At 42.3% G+C, this 22,844-nt stretch overlaps 1 protein-coding gene across 1 annotated transcript in view; it reads left to right on the top strand.

The window, feature by feature from the left end:
• Nucleotides 1-22,844, top strand: part of LOC140724601 (uncharacterized) — a 284,720-nt gene that overhangs the window by 174,069 nt on the left and 87,807 nt on the right. The window contains exons 26-31 of the mRNA XM_073039025.1: nt 8,521-8,722; nt 9,927-9,989; nt 11,073-11,180; nt 14,223-14,441; nt 15,382-15,540; nt 21,402-21,569. Of these exons, the coding sequence (XP_072895126.1) occupies nt 8,521-8,722; nt 9,927-9,989; nt 11,073-11,180; nt 14,223-14,441; nt 15,382-15,540; nt 21,402-21,569 (919 nt within the window). The remainder of the gene's footprint in view (nt 1-8,520; nt 8,723-9,926; nt 9,990-11,072; nt 11,181-14,222; nt 14,442-15,381; nt 15,541-21,401; nt 21,570-22,844) is intronic.

Here is a 22,844-nt window from a genome sequence, read left to right as displayed (position 1 = left end):
ATTATAGAGTCATAGCACAGAAACAGGCCCTTTGGCCATCTAGTTTGTGTTGGACCATTCAAGCTGCCTACTCCCATCGACCGACCTGCACCTGGGCCATAACCTTCCATATCCCTAACATCCATGTACCTACCCAAACTTCTCTTAAGTGTTGAAATCGAGCTCACGTGCACTATTTGTGGTGGCAGCTCATTCTACGCTCTCACAACCCTCTGAGTGAAGATGTTTCCCCTCATGTTCCCCTTAAACTTTTCACCTTTCACCCTTAACCCATGACCTCTAATGGTAGTCTCACTGGGGAAAAAGGAACAGGTGAAGTACTGGTGGATTGGATGACCCCTGTCTATCTCACTTATAATATTGTACACCACTATCTATATTTCAAAGAATGAAGTCCTAAACTATTCAATCTTTCCTTGTAACTCAGGTCCTCCAGTCCTGGCAATATCCTTGTAAATTTTCTTTGTACTCTTTCAATCTTATTTATATCTTTCCTGTAGGCAGGTGACCAATACTGCACACAATACTCTAAATTAGGCCTCGCCAATGTCTTATATAAGTTCACCATAACATCCCATCTCCTGTAATCAGTACTTTGATTTATGAAAGCCAACATGCCAAAAGCTTTACTTATGATCCTGTCTATGTGTGACTCCACTTTCAATGCAATATGGACCTGTGTTCCCAGATTCCTCTGTTCTACCACACTCCTCAGTACCCTACCATCCACTGTGTAAGGCCTACCCTGGTTGATCCTACTGAAGAGCAACACTTCTCATTTGTCTGCATTTTTCAGCCCACTTTTCTAGTTCGTCCAGAACCCACTGCAAGCTTTGATAGTCTTTCACTGTTCACTACACCCCCAATCTTAGTGTCATCTGCAGATTTGCTGATCCCATTAACTACGTTACCATCCAGATCATTGATATAGACGACAAACAACAACAGACCCAGCACTGATCCCTATGACACTCCATTAGTCACAGGCCTTCAGTCAAAGAGGCAATGATCTACTACCACTCTCTGGCTTCTTCCACAAAGCCAATACCTAATCCAATTTACTTTCTTGTCTTGAATGCTGAGCGACTGAACCTTCTTAACCAACCTCCCATGTAAGACCTTGTCAAATGCCTTGCTAAAGTCCATGTAGACCACTTCCACTGGCTTATCTAATCAGTCCAGGTCTATCCAAATACTTATATGTCCAGTCCCTTAGAATATATTCCACTAATGTTCTCATTGCTAGGGTCGTGTTCACTGGCCTATAATTTCCAGGTTTATTCTTAGAGCCTTTCTTATACAGCGGAAGAACATTAGCTATCATCCAATATGCTGGTAATTCACCTGTCCCTAAGAATGATTTACAGATCTCTACCAGAGTCCCTGCAGTTTCTGCACTTGCCTCCCACAGGGTCCGAGTGAACACCTGGGGATTTATCCACCCTGATTTCCCTCAAGACAGCAACCACCTCCTCCTCTGTATCTGTATAGTGTGGTTAACCTTGCTGCTGCTTTGCCTCACTTCTATAGACTCTGTGTCCATCTCCTGAGTTAGCACAGATGCAAAAATGTCTATTTAAGATCTCCCCTATCTCTTTTGGATCCATGCATGGATTATAATTTTGATCTTCCAGAGGACCAATTTTGTTCCTTGCAGTCTTTTGTTCTTAACTTATCTGTAGAATCCCTTATGATTCTCCTTCGTCTTGTCTGTTAAGGCAACCTCATGCCTCCTTTTAGCTCTCCTGATTTCTTTCTTAAGTGATCTCTTGAGGAAGCAAAAATGAAATAACAACTTTATTGGCACAACAACAACACATATCATCCTTGCGTAAAAGAGAGATTAAAATCTCCATCGGCGATCCATTGCAGTATCATGCGTTCATGAAGACTTTTAAAAACAGCACCGAAGGGCAAAACTGACAGTGACTGCCTCTATTTCCTTGAACAGTACATTGGAGAACTTGTCAGAAGTTGCCAGCGGGATAACACTAAGAAACAATATGCAAAAGCTAAGGCTTTATTACAGGAACATTTTGGTAATGAACAGAAAATTGCATGCGCCTGTGTGCAAAAGGCTCTTTCTTGGGTACCTATCAAATCTGATGAAGTGAAAGCTCTTCAGGACTGCATTTATTCTCTAAGGACCAGTTGCAATGTCGATTGTCGTAAAGAAATTGCCCTATATTCTTAAGAATAAATGGAGAATGAAATGCAAGAAAGGCACAACTGTAAGATCACTTTTGCTGATATTGTTGATTTTATTGAAAGGGAAGTAAGTTTGCTACAGACCTGGTATTTGGGAATATACAGGAGGCTCCATCATTGGTAATAAGGAAAGGTGTGATAAAAACTAAGTCACAACTTTGTTCTAGAGGTAAAGGAAGCAGCTATGCTTCTACTGTGGCCACTGTGAGAAGTAAAGCTAAAGCTCAACCTGGAACTATTGGAAGGGAAATAATCTCATCAATCAAAAAGGTTTTTCTGCTCTGCAAGGGTGATCAGACATTGGATTCATGCCCTCAGCTGGAGAAATGGCTCATAGTGAGAAGATAACCTTCCTAAAGGAAAATGATGTCTGATTTGGCTGTTTTGTGTACAGGGCACATCAGCAAAAATTACAGGCAAGCATCCCAGCATACTCCATATTCACTCTGGAAAAAAGGATGTGGAATCAGAACAAGCTGTGAAAGGAGCAGACACAGCAGTGCGTAGTGCCCTGATATGCAATGTCCTCACAGGGGCTGGCGATCATGATTGTAAACTTCCTATAGTTCCAATACAAGTGATGTCTAAGAAGGGTGTCAAGGTGGTGGTTATTATGCTTTCTTAGATCAAGGGAGTACAGCAGTGTCCTGCACAGTGGGTCAAATGAACAAGCTCAACACACATTTTCTTATGCACCATGGGTCAAGAGAAGGTTGTGAGTAGCTAGATTATTTCAGGATTGGAAGTGGCTGGCTTAGGCGATGAAAATTATTGTGATCTACTTAACGTCTATACTCAGGAAAGTATGCCTGCCAACAGGGGGAACATTCCACGACAGAGGGATTTCCAGGGATGGTCTCACCTGAAACGTCCATTTGCCAGAAATTGATTCCAAACTTGAGCTGCTGACAGGGATGAATGTGCCTAAAGAAGTGGAACAGTTGCAGGTGATTTGCAGTGTTAATAATGGTCCATATGCAATTAGGACAATATTGGGTCTGACTGTAAGGAGACAATAATGATGGGAAAGGTTGTGCACAGCCTGAGCTGACAGTTAACAGGATCTCAGTTTTGAACTTGGGTGAGCTTTGTCAGCGGAGTTCAAGGCAGACTCCCCTGAATGTAGTCAGGATGAACAACCTGGTTTGTCAAGAAAATACCACAAGTTCATGGAACTGGTTGCAGATTCTGAAAAACTGATGGATGGCCATGACCAGATTAGTTTACCTTTCAGAAAGAATGAGATTTTAGGAGATTGCAGGACCACGTACTCCAAATTTAAGGAGAGGTTTAAAAGGGATTAATCATTTCACACTGACTACCCAGCTTTCAGGAAGGATGTCGTTTCCAAAGTTTATACCAAGAGAGTGCCAGCAGAGAATCTGGAAGACAGTGATGGGAAAGTCTGGGTATAATTCCATATATGGGAGAGATTGATCAAGTCTGTGTGAAAGGTCCTCAATTTCATATGAAGGTACTAGAATCTTGACAGTCCTTTGTGAAGTAAAGCTATTTCTCAATGATCATCCAATTACTAAGGCATCCTCCAATCCCAATGAGTTGGAAGCACTGACACCCAACCACATGTTGCTTCTGAAGACTTACCATCTTTATGCTCACTGTAGATGGATGTGGGTCCAATACATGTCAAGAGTGTTTTGGAAACGGTGAGTCAAGGAGTACTTAGCACAGTTACAGGAACGTCGGAGATGGTCAGGTATAAAAAGCAATTTCCTCGCAAAAGACATTGCACTTATAGTTGATGACACAGTGGCACAAAACTCATGGATCTAGGGAAGAGTCATTCAATTCTTTCCAGAGAGAAGAGGATTTGTGTGGCAGGTGTGCATCAAGACCAATACCAGCTGTCTGGACTGGCATCTAACCAAGATCTGTCTTCTATGGGAGGCAGAGGTTTGACGAGCTACAGCTCTAGAAGCTTCATGACTTTGACTCGACAGAGTGTGGTGGTAACGATCTCTTGTAACTGGGCTAAGTGCTGGTAACCTCTGGCCTAGGTGACTTTTACATGACTTAATTGAAAGAAGAAAGAGAATATTTGCATAAATGTTAAGATGTTTATCCATGAAGATTCCATGCATCTTATTTTTAGTAGTATGTAGTTGTAATTATAGTGTAATAATTAGCTGGGATATTGGAGCCATATCTGTCTGTCTGTAGTGTATCATGTGTTGTATGTTTATTATGGGTTATTTGTCGTGTGGGTTGGGACATGTTGGAAGCAAAGGAGTGTAGTTACAGTATGCACCAATGTTAAATAATTGTTCAGGGGCAACACAGGGAGGGCTGTTGCTCCACAGCTCCAGAATTCCGTGTTCTTCTTGACCTCTAGTGCTGTCTATGTGGAGCTAGCATGTTCTCACTGTAACTGCATGGATTTCATCTGGGTGCTCCATTTCCTGCCACAACCAATGATGTGCTGGTTGGTAAGACATTTGGAGATTGTAAATTATTCCCAGTAGAGATGAGCAATAAAAAAATCAGGATGGAGGTGAAGGGCATGTGAGAGAGTGAGTAGTAGGGAAATGAGGAGGGAATGGGATTGATTGGATTCTCCTCCAAACTGGCATTGACTCACGGACTGTATGGTTTCTTTCTGTATGTGAAATAATCCTGACAGTATCAATTGGTTTACTAAAGCTTCTTATTCAGCATTTTCTTTCAAACAATTGGCTGCAACTTTCATGTTAAATAAAGACTTTGCTATGATTATGTTACCAGATCAACAGATAGCTCTTTCAATAGGGTTTGGTGCTGAAGAATAACATTAGATTCTAATTTTATTTCCTGCTCTTTCACAATCTGAGTAGACATTGGTGGGGGCTTTGGATGGTTGGTACAGATCAGGGTCTGGTTACATCAAACACACACTCTTTGTCCCACCTTCCAAATTTCTGCCATGTTCAGCAACTATTTCATAACCTGCCTATGGCTGAGTATGTCATAATAATATGCAGTAGCATGAATTTCTCTTTCATCTCTCATGTGTGGTTTACTTGAAAACAAAGCAAAACCGCAGAGAGATGGAGTACAGGAGTTGACACTGTGTGACACGCTTCCAAATAACTAAGTTCCAAGCTTAAAAAAAAGTACGTTTGATCCTTTATTATGAAACCAGCAAAGATGAGTAATCTTATAGAGATGTTAGAAATAAAAATAATAACAAAATAGAGTTCCAATTAGCGGTTAACAAAAAAAAAATCATTCCCCAGTTGCCTCCAACTCTCAACTAGACAAAACTGACTAAGACAAAGCATGAGTACGCACAGTACTTACAAGAAAGATATCAATAAGATGGAAAGAGTACAGGGAAAATTTATAATGATGTTGCTGAGACAAGAGAACAGAGTTATGGGGAAATGTTGAACAGGTTGGGTCTTTATTCCCTGGAGTGTAGAAGGATGAGGGGAGATTTGATAAGAGGTATAAAAATTATGAGGGATGCAGATAGGGTAAATGCACATATGCTTTTTCTACTGAGGTTGGAACTAGATGTCATAGGTTATGGGTGAAGCATGGAATATTTAAGGGGTAGATGAGAATTAATTTCTTACCCTTTCTGAATCCTTTTCTAGTAACTTTTTTGTTCATGTATAGAGGAGCGGAGTTAACGACAAATTATAATTTTAACCGATGAAACATGGCAGCCCAATATTTGTTTGTTTTTTTTTAGTTTAGTTTTTCTTAGTTTAGGGTTTTTTTTCTCTCTTTTTATAAAATATCTTTTTCATGGTTGGTTATTAAGAGATTGGGAGGCTAAACTCCATTTGTTACTTGAAATATGTGTTTTTGCATGTTAACCGTTATTAATGTAATCCCGATCTCTATGTACCATTATCAATATTACTATGTTTATTAATTTGAAATGTAATAAAAAGTTTGAAAAAGAAAAGAGAATTAACTTCTTTACTCAGATGGTGGTGTGAGAGTGGAACAAACTGCCAGCAGAAGTGGTAGATGCAGGTTTGACTTCAACATCTGTGAGAAATTTGGACAAGCACATGGATGAGTTGGGTGCCGTATGGAGTTCCAATTAGTGGTCAACAAAAAAAAAGATCATTCCCCAGTTGCCTTCAACTCTCAACTAGACAAAACTGACTAAGACAAAGCGTGGGGGGGGGGGGGGGCAGTGTGGAGGTGTACCACAGGAGGTGTACAGCACTCTTTCCCTCCACTGTCCTGCAGTTCACCCTTGAGCAAGGTGTAACACCCCGATCGGGGTCACATAAAGCCACAAGAGCAGGTTGTGGATGGTCGTATGAGCAGCTGGTACATATCAGCAGTCCTGGTTATGTGACCACTGGCACCAGGCAGGCAATCCCTGAAGAGTATTGATAATGGCTGGGGTCATTCGCCTTGTAAAGACACTGCCCAGAAGAAGGCAATGGCAAGCCACTTCTGTAGAAACAATTGCCAAGAACAATGACGGTCATGGAAAGACCATGATTGGCCACGTCATACAACATGGTACATAACAAGCACAAGCAAACATGGATGGGAGGGGAATGGAGGACAATGGTCCAGGTACAAGTTGACGGGACTAGGCAGAATAGCACAGACTAGATGGGGTGAAGTACTTGTCTCTGTGCTGTAGAGTTCTATGACTGTGAATGGAGTGAGCGGGCGAGACTGAGCTGAGAAGTGAGTGAAGAGGCGGTCACTGTTTGTTTCCCCCGCAGCAGCCTGGAGAGTGCGACCAGGTTGAATGTAATGGTAGATCTCATTTAATTCCCAGTAGATAAGTGTTTCATCTGTTCAGGTCAGCAGGAAATTGTGATCCATGACATGGTTTGTAGCAGTACCAGCTTTCAGCTCTAGCTTCTTGCAGCTGTGTGGCTGGAGGATGGTTGTGGGGGAGGAGAAACAAGACTGGCAGAGTAGGTTTAAATGTTTATCGACCATATAGCAATTACAGCACGGAAACAGGCCATCTCGGCCCTTCTAGTCCTTGCCAAATGCTTACTCTCACCTAGTCCCACTAACTTGCACTCAGCCTATAACCCTCCATTCCTTTCTTGTCCATATACCTATCCAATTTTTTTTAAAAATGACAACATCGAACCTTCCACTTCTACTGGAAGTTCGTTCCACACAGCTACCACTCTCTGAGTAAAGAAGTTCCCCCTTGTGTTACCCCTAAACTTTTGCCCCTTAACTCTCAACTCATGTTCTCTTGTTTGAATCTCCCCTACTCTCAATGGGAAAAGCCTATCCATGTCAACTCTATCTATCCCTCTCATAATTTTAAATACCTCTATCAAGTCCCCCCTCAACCTTCTACGCTCCAAAGAATAAAGAACTAACTTGTTCAACCTTTCTCTGTAACTTAGGTGCTGAAACCCAGGTAATATTCTAGTAAATCTCCTCTGTACTCTCTCTATTTTGTTGACATCTTTCCTATAATTTGGTGACCAGAACTGTACACAATACTCCAAATTTGGCCTTACCAATGCCTTGTACAATTTTAACATTACATCCCAAATCCTATACTCAATGCTCTAATTTATGAAGGCCAGCCTACCAAAAGCTTTCTTCACCAGCATATCCACATGAGATTCCATTTTTAAATATTAAATATTCCATATTAAAGGGCTGTCGAAACATTTATCCCACTAGCCCTCAAGGAATGGTCCCATGTGGGTCAAGTCCTGCTCCAGTCCTCGTGGACTTGGCCTGCTGAGAAGCTTGTTTGTCTTTTCTGATTAAATAGCCTATTAATAGTAGCCATCATCTCCCAGTGATGGTGGTGGGATTAGACATGTGTCTATGGAAATAGCCCTCTGATTCAGTAGGTCCACAGTATGTCAATGCTGACCTTCAGACTCCCAATGTACTAATCCTACTTAACTTTGTCCATATTCCCTTCAACTTCCCCCAGGTTCAACCTCCCATCCCCACAGTAGGAGCAATGTATTCATGGCCAATTAAGTGACTAACGTGGACATTTTTGGAATGTGGGGAGAGAATAGGAGCACTTGTGGGAAAAGCCATACGGTCACATGGAGGAAATGCAAAATCTCTGCACGGAGGGCACCAAAAGTCAGCCTTGATCAGGGGTCACAGGAGCTGTAGGCCAGCAGCTCCATGAGCTGCCCCCATTCTGCTGCTCTCATAAGTGTGTTCTTATTGCCAAGGGAAGAAATAATGTTTCAATAGTTTGAGATGGATGAAATGCCACTGCATATTTAACTGCCATTCAGGTAGGGCTAAAATCAACAACTGCTGTATATTTGACTCGTTTTGAGGTAGTGTAGTATTCCATTCTCTGATGTATATTTAAATTTCCTGAAGGGTGACGATGTAAATGGAATTCCAGGACCCAAGGGGATATCTGGCTTTCCAGGAACTCCAGGTTTCCCAGGACTACCAGGATCTCCAGGTATGGGTATTTGGGGTTCAAAAGGTCAAGCTGGTCCTATAGGAGATGAGGGTTTTCCGGGACCTCCAGGATCTACGGGACCTCCAGGACTTCCGGGATCTAAATGCCAAGCAGGTAAAGTATCTTGAATATTCTTAATTGCTAATTCAACATTTGTGTACAATCCTCACTTTTGTTATCTGTCAGGGATATCTTATGTCCTCATTTTGCTCTGCTAATTTCCTTCTTATATGTGTTCCTACATCCCTTCTATTCTTTAAGGGATTTGCTTGATCCCAGCTGCCTACACCTGATGTTCACCTCTTCCTTTTCCCTGACCAGGCCATCAATGCCCCTTGTCAACCAAAGTTCCCTTTTTGTGCCAGCATTGCCCTTCCCCCAAGTGGAAAATGCCAAGCTTGAACTCTTTTTATCTCACTGTAAAAGCCTCCATTTGCCAGCCATCCATTCACCTGCAAACAGCCTCTTCCCATGAAATTTTGAGAGTCCATATCTGATGCCATTGAACTTGGACATCCCCCAGAATTGGAATGGGGTTCATTATCGCAGTTGTTTTGTGGCTGTAGAACAGTGCAAGGCATAAAAAAAAGTTAAAACATTTAAAAAAAACTATAGAGAAAGAAAGAAAGAAAGAAAGAAAAAAGAAAGGTAAAGAGGAAGCATTTTAGGATTTAAGCATCAGTCCTAGCATTTTCCATGACTATCTTAAAACTATAGATTAATAGTCACTGGTACTAAGACACACCCACATCAGCACATCAGCCACTTGCCCAGCTTCATTTCCGAGGAGAATGTGGAGCATGGCCTCTTTAGTATTGTGAGAGAAAAGGATCAGAGAATGATGTGGAGGTTCAGGTAGACCATGCATGATTGGACCGAGCCTTGGAGCAGGCTCCGGCAGCTTAACAGCCCTGACAAAGCTAACACCGTTCTGTGCTTTTTCTATCTGTAGTACTGAACACATGTAAAGATCAGCTTTATTTGACACATGCACATTGGAACATACATTAAAAGGGCGCCACAGTAGCGTAGTGGTTAGCACAATGCTTTACAGTTCTAGCGACCTGGGTTCAATTTCCCATCCCTGTCTGTACGGAGTTTGTATGTTCTCCCTGTGACTGTATAGTTTCCTCCGGGTGCTCCAGTTTCCTCCCACAGTCCAAAGATGTACCGGTTGGTATGTTAGTTGGTCATTGTAAATTGTCCTGTAATTATGCTAGGGTTAAATTGGGGTTGCTGGGTAGGACTGGAAGGGCTGTATCTCAGTTTAAAAATAAAAATCAACTGCTTATTACCATTGATGTATTTTTCCTTGCAGGTACTTCTGAATGTCCTCACATTACAGGGGTGCAGGGTCCAAAAGGATTTCTGGGTCCTCAAGGTATTTAGCTTTAAATTGGACCAACACCACCAATGTACATAGATCACTGGTATAGAATTCATAAACTGAGTACTGAGCTGTTGTTTGACTGATGGAGGGCCAGCTCCAGCACTGTGAACGTTATGTGACTGCAGTATTTTGCGTCTAAGAAAATAAACTGGGTGTTGTGAAGTTCTGAGAGCCATCCAAAACTTCTCATTAAAGGCAACACACACAAACTGCTGGAGGGACTCAGCAGGTCGGGCAGCATCCATGGAAATGAACAGTCGACATTTTGGGCCGAGGCTCTTTTTCTGGGTTGGAAAGGAAGGGCGAAGAGAAGGGGGAGGGGAAGGAGCATAGCCAGAAGGTGGTAGGTGAAGCCAGGCAGATGGGAAAGGAACGGGCTGGAGAGGAAGAAATCTGATAGGAAAAGAGAGTAGACTATGTGAGAAATTGAAGGAGGATGAAACCAAGGGGGAGGCGATAGTCAGGTGAGAGGTAGGAGACCAGAGTGGGGAGTAGAAGAAGAAGGGAGGAGGGGAGGGATTTTTTTTCCCTCACAATATTCATGCTATCAGGCTGGAGGCTGCTCAGATGGAATATAAGGTGTTGCTCCTCCACCTTGAGGGTAGCCTCATCAGGACACAAAAGGAGGCTATGGACAGACATGTCGGAATGGAAATCAGACGTAAAATGTTTGGCCAATGGAAAGTTCTGCTTTTGGTGGATGGAGTGAAGGTGCTTGATGAAGCTGACGCTCAGTTTATAAAGGTTCTCACCAAGGTAGAGGAGGCTGCATTAGGAGCACCAGATACAATAGGCGATCTTAAAGGACTGCTCGCGTGTACTGTATAATACATAAAAGAAAAGAACCCAAGCGAAACACTCAAAATGCTGGAGAAACTCAGCAGGCCAGGCAGTATCTAGGAGAAGAGTACAGTCGACGTTTCGGTCCAGCATCTGCAGATTTTCTCTTGTTTGAAGAAAGGAGCCCATGTCAGTATTGCCGGTTGTTAGGTTCCCTGTTGGTAGTTATTGCTGTAATGCAGGTTAAAGTTGAACTTGTGCCATATTTCACCCATGTCTCTTTCCCTTCCTCAGGCCGAGAAGGTCATCCAGGACCACCTGGCAGCCAAGGACGAAATGGCTTTGATGGGGTCAAAGGTAACAAAGGGGAACCTGGCCTGATACCAACCACGACAATGCCAGGTGGGAACAGAGGAACTGTATCATTATTGTTCTCGTTCTGTTAACATCCTGACTAGCTACCAATGATGACCCACAATGGCTCTTTGCAAATGACCAGTGTTTTTTCATTCAGTCAACAATATTTGTATTCAAGGACGAAATCCTGCCTGAAGGGACTTAAATTGTACATACCTGGGTAACTAACCACTGGTACACTGGCTACATCGCATATGAACCCCAAGATACACTGCAGCAAATCACCAAGCTTGCCTGAGTTTAGAATAACGAGGTGTGGAATCTCACTGAAACCTATCAAATATTGAAAGGCCTTGGTAGATTGGATATGGAGAGGATGCTTCCTATAGTAGAGGAGCCTAGGACCAGAAGGCACAGACTCAGAATAGGACGTCCCTTTAGAAAAGAGAGGAGGAGGAATTTCTTTAGCTTGAAGGTGATGAACTGTGGAATTCATTGCCACGTCCAGCTGCAGAGGACAAAACATTGAGTATGTTTAAAACAGAGGTTCATTGGTTCTTAATTAGTAAGGGCATCAAAGATTATGGGGATAAAGCAGGAGAATGGGGTTGAGAGGGATAATAGATTAGCCATAATGGAATGGCAGAGCAGATTTAATAGGGTGGCATAATTCTGCTCCTATGTCTTATGGTCACAGCCCTACCATCTACAGTATATTGCCAAGGAAAGCAAGAGCTTCTCTGTTACAGATTTCCAGATCATTAGTTTAGCTCCTGAGCTATATTAGTACCTTTTAAAAACTATTGTGTGTGTTTTATCTTTCAGGCTGTCGACAGCGCTGAGCATGTCTAATACTACAGGTGTGGTAATAATGAGAGGAGCTATTTCTTCTACATTGTGCAGTAGTGAGTTAATTTAATTAGTGAAACACATCAAGGGTTTACTGGTCATTAGTTCCAGCTTTCATGTCTTGATTTTATCAACAATAACGAGCATTCCTGTCATAAGACCATAGACGTAGGAGCAGAATTAGGCCATTCAGCCCATTGTGTCTGCTGCACCATTCCATCATGGTTGATCCTGGATTCCAATCAATCCAATGCAACTGACTTCTTGCCATAACTTTTCATGCCCTGACCGGTCAGGAAGCGATTAACTTCTGACTTAAGTATACCGACAGTCTTGGCCTCTACCGCAGTTTATGGCAGAGCATTCCACAGATTTACAACTCTCTGGCTAAAAGATTTCCTCCTTACCACTGTTCTGAAGGGTTGCACCTCAATTTTGAGGCTGTGCCCTCTAGTTTTGAATTCCCCCACCATAGGAAACATCCTCTTCACATCCACTCTAGTCCTTTTAACATTCGGTAGGCTTAAATGAGATCCCCATGCATTCTTCTAAATTCCAGTGAGTACAGGCCCAAAGTTGCCAAATGCTCCTCATATGTTAACCCCTTCGTTCCTGGAATCATCCTCTTGAACCTCCTCTGGACTCTCTCCAGTGACAACACATCCTTTCTGAGACATGGGGCCTAAAACTGTTGATAATCTAAGTGCAGTCTGACTAATGTCTTATAAAGGCTCAGCATTATCTCCTTGCTTTTATATTCTATTCCCCTTGAAATAAATGCCACAATTGCATTTGCCTTCTTTACCACAGACACGACCTGTAAATTCTGGGAGTCTTGTACAAGGACTGCTAAGACCCTTTGCACCTCTGATGGTTGAACCTTCTCCCCATTTAGATGCAGTTTGAGAGGGAGAAGCGTAACTCACATGCATCAGTATTGCTTCTCCCTCCCAGACAGCAGTATGAATTCAATCATATTATGATCGCTGCCTCCTTGGGGTTCCTTTACGCTAAGCTCCTGTGGTGAACTACATATCCCTGTCTAGACACGCCCCCCCCCCCCCCCCGCTTACTGCTCCTGTGGCTCCTCCCATGGACCCCGGTATAAAGGCGATTGGGGACTCCGCCCTGGCATCAGTCTCCCACCCAACAGTAATCAAAATGGAGTACTTGAGGCTCTCCACTATCTGGCATTCCCCTTCTCTCTCCTGACAGTCACCCATTTATCTGTCTCCTGTAACCTTGGGGCAGTTACCTCCCTATAGCTCCAGTCTGTCACCTCTTCATTTCCCTGACAAGCCAAAGGTCATCGAGCTGCAGCTCCAGTTCCCTAACACGGTCTCTAAGGAGCTGCATCTCGATGCGCTGGTGCAGATGTGGCCATCGGGGAGGCTGGAAGTCTCCTGGTAGTCCCATGTCTGACACCCAGGACAGAACATCATGTCTTTAATGTACAATGTTGCTTCCATGGACTGTTACTGGTCAAAATTTCAATATTCTTAGTGATGTGTTCCTTAGCCATTCAGAGGAGTGCTGCAGTTTTGAATCTTTACTTGCTCTAAATTATTTGATTTCGAATAGGGCAGGAATGCCAACTGCAGTTAGCTCTCTCAAGCTCGCTCTATTATTCTCGTAGACTTATTCACAGTCACTTTTTCTCCCCCTTGCCTCCCTGTATCAGTCTTACTGTGGTCATTATTGGCATGAATTGGATCTGGGCTTTGTGTAGATGGTCACAGTCTCCGTTTGCTTTTCCTGAATGCCCCCACTCTGTTCCGGGTGTGCTCTCCCATTCTGCTTCTCTATTTTGCATTCCTACTTTGTAAATCTGGGAATGATCTCGTTGTTTCTCTTCCCAAGGTGAAGAGGTATTGTTGAGCAGAATGTTAACAAGCTGTGGGGGGTGTTGACCCCTAAACAGAGGAATTCTTACATTCTTTCAGAGCACACTTAAGCATTGACCACATTGCTCCAATTTGTAGGCACATGTGATAAGGTTGACATGAAGGACATCTTGTACAAAATACTGCTGCAGTGGTGAATATGTCAGTATCTGTAGGGGGGGGGTAGTAGCAAGACACGGAAGGCAGTGATGAGTGCACAGCTGAGTACAAAAGTGATTTGACAAGTGGTATTACATTAGTCCTGTGGCCATGTTTCCTCTTAGCTTCATTTCTTTGCCTGATCACTGTCGATTGCAACAAGCTAGATTACATGCATCTTCACGCTTACTCTCAGGCTGTCAAGGACCCGGTGGTAACCCAGGTCCTCCTGGACCCCCTGGACCCTCTTGCGATGGAGACCCAGGCTCTCCAGGAGTTCAAGGTGCTCCAGGAGAAGTAGGCCCGCCTGGTGATTCAAGTGAAGGTTCTTTAGGACCCCCTGGACAAGTTGGACGAGATGGCTTAATGGGTGTGAGAGGAAAGCCGGGAGATCCTGGATCCCCAGGAGGACGAGGTAACTTTTAACAGTTTGCAAGCTGCCCTTTGGCTGCAGAGTTATTGGTTAATATGCATATTTTTTGTTACTAATTCAAGTACTAAATCCGGTTCTGAGTCAAACTGGCTGTTTACAGAAAACTGTACTTCAGTTTTGTACATTTATTCATTCAACACAGCAATATAAAATCTAAAAGCATACTTTTCTTCTGCTAAGTCCTGCTGTTATTCTATATTCTGTAGCCCAGGCTACGGAGAGAAAGAGGAAAAATGGGACACGAGGTAACTTGACCAACCTTCTTGTTCATCTGTTTGATTTCAAAGCTGGAATCAAGGTCTAATTACACTTTCATTTGCTTGGGTTTTTACTTGGGTTGACTGTCTTACTATTTCCTTAGGAAAATGGGAACATTTGAAATGTGCTGGCCAGTTTCAAACCTTCTGACCCCTTTTATTGGTTATATTGGCTTTCTGCAGTCTCTATTGTCCCTTTGCCTTTTCTATTCAGCCGGTGCAGTTAATTACATTCAGGATTGAGACTTCAGCTCCAGTTTTTTGCACAGAGCAAGAATGGATTGAACTTCCTTCGTGCTGTCATTTTAGCACTTTGATATTGCAGTTACAATGAATTCCTACATAGATTATTTTAACAAAGTTACCAACACATTGATGTTGTGCTGTTCGTTTTGTTAAAATAGATATTCATGTTTCTTTCAATGCTTGGAGGAATTTGTTTATACATTACTTTATGAAAATATAATGATAAGTGTATGTAAGCCTGTGGTGACTTTATGAAATTCTCTGTGGGAGACATATGTTTTAAAACAATTTAAAACTGTAGCAAAATAACATCCTAATGAATGCACTAAATGTTTCCACTTTGTGGTTTCCACGTTGCAGTTCAGATTACATTGCATACCTAGTTTCTGTTCTAAGTCACTTGCTTCTGTTATTTTCAGGACAACATGGAGCCCCGGGATTCCCAGGACTCAAAGGAGTCAAAGGCAATATGGGCCCGAGTGGGTTGCCAGGGGATCCTGGCCCACCGGGTGACCCGATGAATGGAGAGCCAGGTCCAGTTGGGCCTCCAGGACAGCCCGGTACCTGTGGCCCTCCAGGTGAAGGGTATTTTAAATTCTGAGGCCTAACTGCATGCACAGAAGCTGACTCAAATTAGGAGCTGCTTCCTTTGTTCATTCATGGCTTCACCTCCTTTCCTCTGCACCATCAGCTCCTTTGTCACTCAACTTCTCCTGGCTGCACCCTATAACATACCTTTCCTCTTTGTTCCCTCTTCCCTCCCTCACTCTTTTTTGATTCTCAAAAAAACACTTGATCTCTAACTTTTCCCGGTTCTGGTGAAGGGTTATTAACATGAGGCAGGAATGTTTTACCTCCCTCCACAGAATCTGCCTGGCCTGCTGAGAATTGCAGCATCTTTTTGTTTCAGATTACCTGCATCTGTGGTATTTTGCTTTCTCCTTAAGGGGGCAAGACATAGATTTCTAACCTCATCCTGAAAGCAACCCAAAGGTAGTCAAGGGGCTGGAAGTGAAAGATCCCACATTTGCCTAAACTTATTTTGATGATGGCTTCATTTCAAATCTTTGTCCCATGCCACCTTAGGGAACAACTTGTATGATATTTAAATCAAGCCCATAGCATGCAATAAAATTTAAGTATTGTAAGCCCAACATTAAAAAAGAGACAAAGTCATCGAGGTTCAAGAGAAGTGTGTTCCTATCTGAATTTCTGAATTGACTAACGCCATCCCCTCAAGCAAATCTTCTGTTGCTGTCAGCTTCTCTTCCATTCTGCCTTACCAGGCATTTAGCCTTCTGGGCCACTGCCACTCAGTTGCCGGCCTGATTCCCCCAGCCCACTTTCTAATCCATAACCTTTCTAATTTCCCAACACCCTCTCACACATTCCATTCCTCAGCTGTGGTTAGGTTTAATGTACGAGCCTGCCCCACCGCTCGCTGAGATCATGGCAGATCTACCTCAGCACCTGCTCCACATTTGCATCCCTCGATTCCCATCACACCCTCAAACCCACCGCTCACCTGGAACATATTGACTGAATGTCCTCAGTCCAGCTTTCTCTGGAGAAGAAACTTTCAATCTCTGCAGGCACAGGCAGGGATAGGAAAACCTTGGAGGCATGTGGGCCAATCATGGGCAAATGGGATCAGCACAGGAAGGCACCTTGATCAGCATGGATGAGTTGGGCTGAGTGGCCTGTTTCTATGCTGTGCGACTCTATGACAGGAATGAAAAAGTGAAAGAAAAAAGATCTCAGCAACCACAGTGCTTTGTAAGAGATTAAAAAGCTGGGTATAGGGTGGGATTATGAAAATAAGAAAGACGAAACAGTTGATGCAGGTTCGATTTCAACATTTAAGAGAAGTTTAGATAAATATGTGAATGGGAGGGGTATGTTCCAGGTATGGGTCGATGGGATTATGCAGAACAACAGTTCAGCATGGACTAGATGGGCCAAAGGGACTTTTTCTGTGCTGCAGTTTTCTAAGACTCTATAAGCATGCTACCTAGCCATTAAAAATTCAGCAGGGCCCTTGTGAACCTGGGATTTTGTGACTCTCTTTAGCGGGCAACCCTTGTTCCCTGCTCCCTCTACAACTACCCTCAAATATCAGAGTGCTTGTTTCTATTTTACTTCCTCCATTAATTTTTAAACTTTTTTCATAAATACTAGTTTCATTGATACCTACGTTCCAATTAGATGGTTTTGCTTACAAACTCTCACAGTAATTTTATCACACGTCAAGTAATTACTTGGTGAAGGCAGTAAGACTTCAACTAAACACCTATTGTTGGGTACAACAATGTCACAGAATCATACTGTATGGTACAGCCTGTTCTTAAATCCGAAGAACGGTCTTCAATCTGAAACGTTAGCAGTTATTTCACTTCATACACAAATGCTGTCTCATCTTTTGAGTATGTATTTCTTCCATTTTCTTTCTTTAATTTTTAAAGTTGCCCCTGAACTTAGCAGTAAATCCTTAACTTTCACAGAGTTTACATTCCTGAAATGACCAGGCTTTTGAAAAATATAATAACATTTACTGTTGATGGCAGGTGACAGAAGTTTTGTTTAGAGGAACATTTTTCATCTAGTAATCATTATGCCATTAGTCACAAGATAATTGTGGAGAAGAATAGGTTTGGTCCTTGGGTTGAGATTCGAAATTGAAGAAAGTCCAATTTTGATGATATCAGAAAGGATCCGGCACGAGTGGTTTGGGCCAGTTTGTTTTCTGGCAAAGGTGTACTTGGCAAATGGGAGGCTTTCAAAAGTGAAATTTCGAGAGTAGAGGGTTTGTATGCTCCTGTCAGAATAAAAGGCAAGGTTAATAGGCTTAGGGACCCTTGGTTTTCAAGAGATATTGAGGCCCTGGTTAAGAAGAAGAGGGTGCATAGCAGAGAACATATAGGCAGGAGGGAACGAATGAGGTACTTGAGGAGAATAAGGAATACAAGAGAACACTTAAGAAGGGAATCAGGAGGGCTAAAAAAACCATGTGGTTGTTCTAGCAGACAAAGTGAAGGAGAATCCCAAGGGCTTCTGCAGATATAGTAAGAGCAAAAGGATGGCAAAGGACAAAATTTGTGCTTTTGTGGATCAGTATGGAGCCAAAAGAGATGGGGTGGATCATAAATCTATATTTGCTTGGGAGATGGACACATACCTGTAGAGTTTATACAACTGAGGCAAATCAGCAGTGAGGTTGTGGACCATATACAGATTACGGAGGAGGAGGTGTTTGCTGTCTTGAGGCAAATTAACGTGGATAAATCCCCAGGGCCTGACAAGGTGTTCCATCAGACCCTGTGGGAGGCTAGTGCAGAAATTGCAGTGGCTTAGCAGGGATATTATAAAATAAAAATAGCAATGAGTGAGGTGCTGGGGGATTGAAGAATAGCTAATGTTGTTCTCTTGTTCAAGAAAGACTCTAAAAATAAGCCAGGAAATTATGGGCCAGTGAGCCTGACTATACGAGTGACTATACAAGTATTTGAATAGACAGTGACTGATTAGGGACAGTCAACGTGGTTTTGTGCTTAGTAAATCGTGTCTAAACAATATCATTGATTATTTGAGGAAGTTACCAGCAGAATTGATGAAAGCAAGGCAGTGGATGTTGTCTACCCAGACTTCAGCAAGGCCTTTGGCAAGGTGTCACACGAAAGGGTGGCGAGGAAGGTTCAGTCAGCTGGCATTTAGGATGAGGTAGTATATTGGATTAGACATTGGCTTTGCGGGAAATGCCAGAGAGTGGTTTCAGATGGTTGCCTCTCTGACCGGACGTCTGTAACTGGTGTGCTGCAGGTATTGGTGCTGTGTTGTTTGTCATCTAGATCGATGATCTGGATGATAATGTGCTAAACTGGATCAGAAAATTTGTGGATGACACCAAGACTGGACAGCAAGGAAACCTAACAAAGCTGGCAGTGGAATGTGGACCAGCTGGAAAAATGGCAGATGGAATTTAATGCAGACAAATGTAAGTGTTGCGATTTGGGACAACCAATCAGGGATGGACTTACGCAGTGAGCGGCAAGGCACTGAGGGCTGTGGTATAACAAATGGATCAGGGAATACAGATCCATAGTTCCTTGTAAGTGGGGTCACAGATTGGTTTGTAAAGCGAGCTTTTGGCACATGGCCTTTATTAATCAATGTATTGAGTATAGGAGATGGAATGTTATCTTGACGTTGTATAAGCTGTAGGTGAGGCCTAATTTGGAGTATTGTGCGCAGTTTTGGATCACCTACTTATAGAACAGATATCAATAAGGTTGAAAGAGTGTAGAGAAACTTTATAAGGATTTTGCAAGATTAGAGGATCTGAGTTATAGGGAAAGGTTACATAGGTTAGGAGTTTATTCCCTAGAATGTAGAAGATTGAAGAGAGATTTGATGGAGGTATATAAAATTTTGAGGGGTATAAATAGGGTAAATGCAAGCAGCTTTTTCCGTTGAGGTTGGTTGAGACTAGAACTAGAGGTCATGGGTTGATGGTGAAAGGCAAAATATTTAAGGGGAACGTAAGGGGGAACCTCAGTGTTTCCGTTCAGGGATGATTTCCAGGTTATTATGCTTTGTACATTATTAATGTAATGATTATAGCAAATCGAGGGCTTACAGGAAGGCAGAGATGTAAAATAATCTCTGCTGCCAGAAATAAGTCAGAGACAAATCCATAGGGTGAAAGGCTGACATGTCCCCTGGTTCTGTTGGCTTCTGATCTAGGTATTAGAGGAAGTGGTTGTAGAGTTAGCGAGTACACTTTCCGTGACCTGCCGAAATTCCTGTGATTTTGAAGAAGTCACAGAGGATTAGAACATTGCAGACTTTATTCATGAAAGAAGAAAAACAGAAAGCAGCATAATATAGGCCAGGTAGCCAAACATATGTTGTTGGGAAAATACACTCCATTCTTAAGGAGAAAATGGCAGGGCTTTTAGAAAATCATAGGACAATTAACCAAAGTGAAAGTGGTTTTCCAATTCTTTGGCAGAGTAAACAACAAGGGGAAATAGTAGATGTATTTGGATTAAGATGCCACATCAAAGATCACTGCCCAGGTATGTGATGTTGGGAATAATATATTGGCATGAATAAGGTGTTGCTAACTGACAGGAAATAGCATCAGGAAAAAGGATCACCTTCAGATTGGCAATCAAGAACTGAACGGGTGCAATAGTATTCAGCTGGACCCTCTAGTCCTTAACTTGCTATACAGTATTGAAAGCCTGGGGCCTGGGGATAGGGGGCAGACTGAGTGTAGTGTAGCCAACTTTACAGATGGTTAGTATTCCATAGAAAGGGATCACCTATGTTTCTCAGACTTTAGATACAAACACTGAGTCATGTCATCTGCAGAAATTCTCTAATGACTCAGTAATAGTTTGGTATATAAAGGGAGGATGGGAAGATGAATACAGGGCCTTGGTGGAGGACTTTGTCGAATGGTGCAAGCTGAATCATCTGCAGCTCAACATTAGTAAGACAAAAGAGATAGTGATGAATTTTAGGAAGACTAAACCTGTGTTGCTTCCAGTTATTATTGATGGTGAGGACCTACAAGTACCTGGGGGTGCACTTGGACGACAGACTTGAGTGGAGCACCAACACAGAGGCTGCATACAAGAAGGGCCAGAGTCACCTCTACTTCCTGAGGAGACTGAGGTCCTTTGGAGCGTGCAGGCCTCTCCTTCATGTGTTCTACCAGTCTGTTGTCGTCACTGCCATCTCCTATGCAGTGGTGTGCTGCGGCAATCAACACGGGTGATGCCAGAAGGTACAATAAACTGATTAGAAAGGCTAGTTCTGTTATAGAAGTCAAACTGGACACACTGGAGGCTGTGGTAGAACAAAGGACTCCACAGAAAATCCTAGCAATTCTGGACAATGTTTTTCACCCTCTGCATGCCAACTTAGCTGAACAGAGGAGCACTTTTAGTAATGGATAAAGACAACTGTGCTGCTCTAAAGAGTGCTATATGAAGTCATTCTTACCCTCAGCCATTAGGCTCTATACCCAGTCAACTTCTATCCGGGGAAGTGATGGCCCTCCTTCTGTTAGACTATGGTAATTAAAAAAAATTTTTTTTATTCTTTCTTCTTTGCTTCTGATATTTATATCTGTGCACTTGTAATGCTACTGCGACAATGTAATTTCCTTTGGGATCAATGAAGTATCTATCTAATTGGAGATGATGAGGAGTATCTTCTCTTACAGGGCTGTGGAAGTGGTGTCATTGAATTTACTGTATTCTAGGTAAAGATTAACAGATACTGAAACTACATGTGAGCTGAGGAGCATGGGAGAAAGCAAGAGAGTGGCGTTGAGTCCAAGGCCGGCTCTGTCATGATCTTTATTCCAGTTTCTTATGTTCTTATGTATCTAGCAAAAACTACTAAATCATAAATGTCTTTCCTGTTTCAGGGCTCTCTATAAAAGGGTTTCAGGGAAATCCAGGTCTCTTGGGACCCACGTACATGAAAGGTCCTCCAGGCACACCTGGCAGTCCAGGACCCCAAGGCCCAGTTGGTCGACAAGGTGACCCAGGTCCTACAGGTATCAGGGGAAGACCTGGAACTCTTGGTTCAGTAGGTAGGCTGTGACTGCTTCCCAATAGTGTGATATTATTTGTCTTCTTCTTCAAGGACTTGTGTCATTTCTCATCTTTCAGATCACTGAATTGATACTTCAGATGACCCAGCTCACTAGCAGTGGTAAATCCCATGTGTTCTCTTTCCTTCTCCTGTTACAGGGCCACATGCAAACTGTATCAGTAACCCCATTCTACAAAGAGCCTCATTTCATATTTTAATCATTTCCTACCATTCTCTTTTATCCAGAGTTGTCTTTGACATAGTTTAAAGTATTCACTACAGTCCATCAGTAAACATTATTCACTAAAGAGAGCTTGATTGAACTTGCGTCATTAACTTTAATTATTTGCCAAATTAAAAATTAAATAATTCAAAAACTTAAATGGCATAACTTCCTGATATTAATGTTGCACCTTGAATCATAAATACTGGTTTTGAAATGAGTGCATCAAAATGCTTTTCCTTTCACTGTAATTATGTTCACTTCCCCTTTTCAATGGTGGATCAAAGGAAAATTACAGTTTTCCACGACTGTACCAACACCATATTTTCCAATTATACATGGTTTCCCAATTGATCTCATGAATTCAGACACACCGAATTGCCCAATCTCTCTCGTTCTACCCTGGTGACACATCACACAGAGGCACACACATGCAGAAAGATATAGATGTCATCAATAAATAAAAAAATACATATACACACAGAAATATATCCAGAAATGCACTAGAAAATAAGCAAGCAATATCATGAAGGATCATTCTCATGGACTGTTGGTCCAACTCCCATTAGGGAAGAGGCTTCTCAGCATTCATGCCAGGACTATAGACACAAAAATAATTATGTCCTCCAAGCCATCAGGCTGATCGACACCTCCACCATTAATCCACTCCACCATCCCCACCACCACTACATACACATCATCTAGTGTCACTTTATGCAGATACAATCAATCTATGTATCTAACAGCTGCACATTGTGTTCATCAGATTGCTTTTATATTTATTGTGTTTTCCTTTTGTTTTTATTTCATTGTGTTGTTTTTTTTTTTGTGTGTTTTTCATACTGCATCAGATCTGGAGTAACAGCCATTTTGTTCTCTTTTACACTCGTGTACTGAAGAACGGCAATAAACAGAATCTTGAATCTAGAATGTACCGTTTTTCTGAAATTCTCTCTCTTCTGCATGCTTGTACACAAGCCGATTTTCTAATCACACAAGACCAATCTTTCTCTCCCTCGTACACACTATAATATTCTCTAATCACACATA

Source organism: Hemitrygon akajei, chromosome 3 (genome assembly GCF_048418815.1).
Source record: "Hemitrygon akajei chromosome 3, sHemAka1.3, whole genome shotgun sequence".
Lineage (NCBI taxonomy): Eukaryota > Metazoa > Chordata > Chondrichthyes > Myliobatiformes > Dasyatidae > Hemitrygon > Hemitrygon akajei.
The sequence above is the reverse complement of the archived record's forward strand: the minus strand, read 5'-3'. Positions and strand labels throughout refer to the sequence as shown.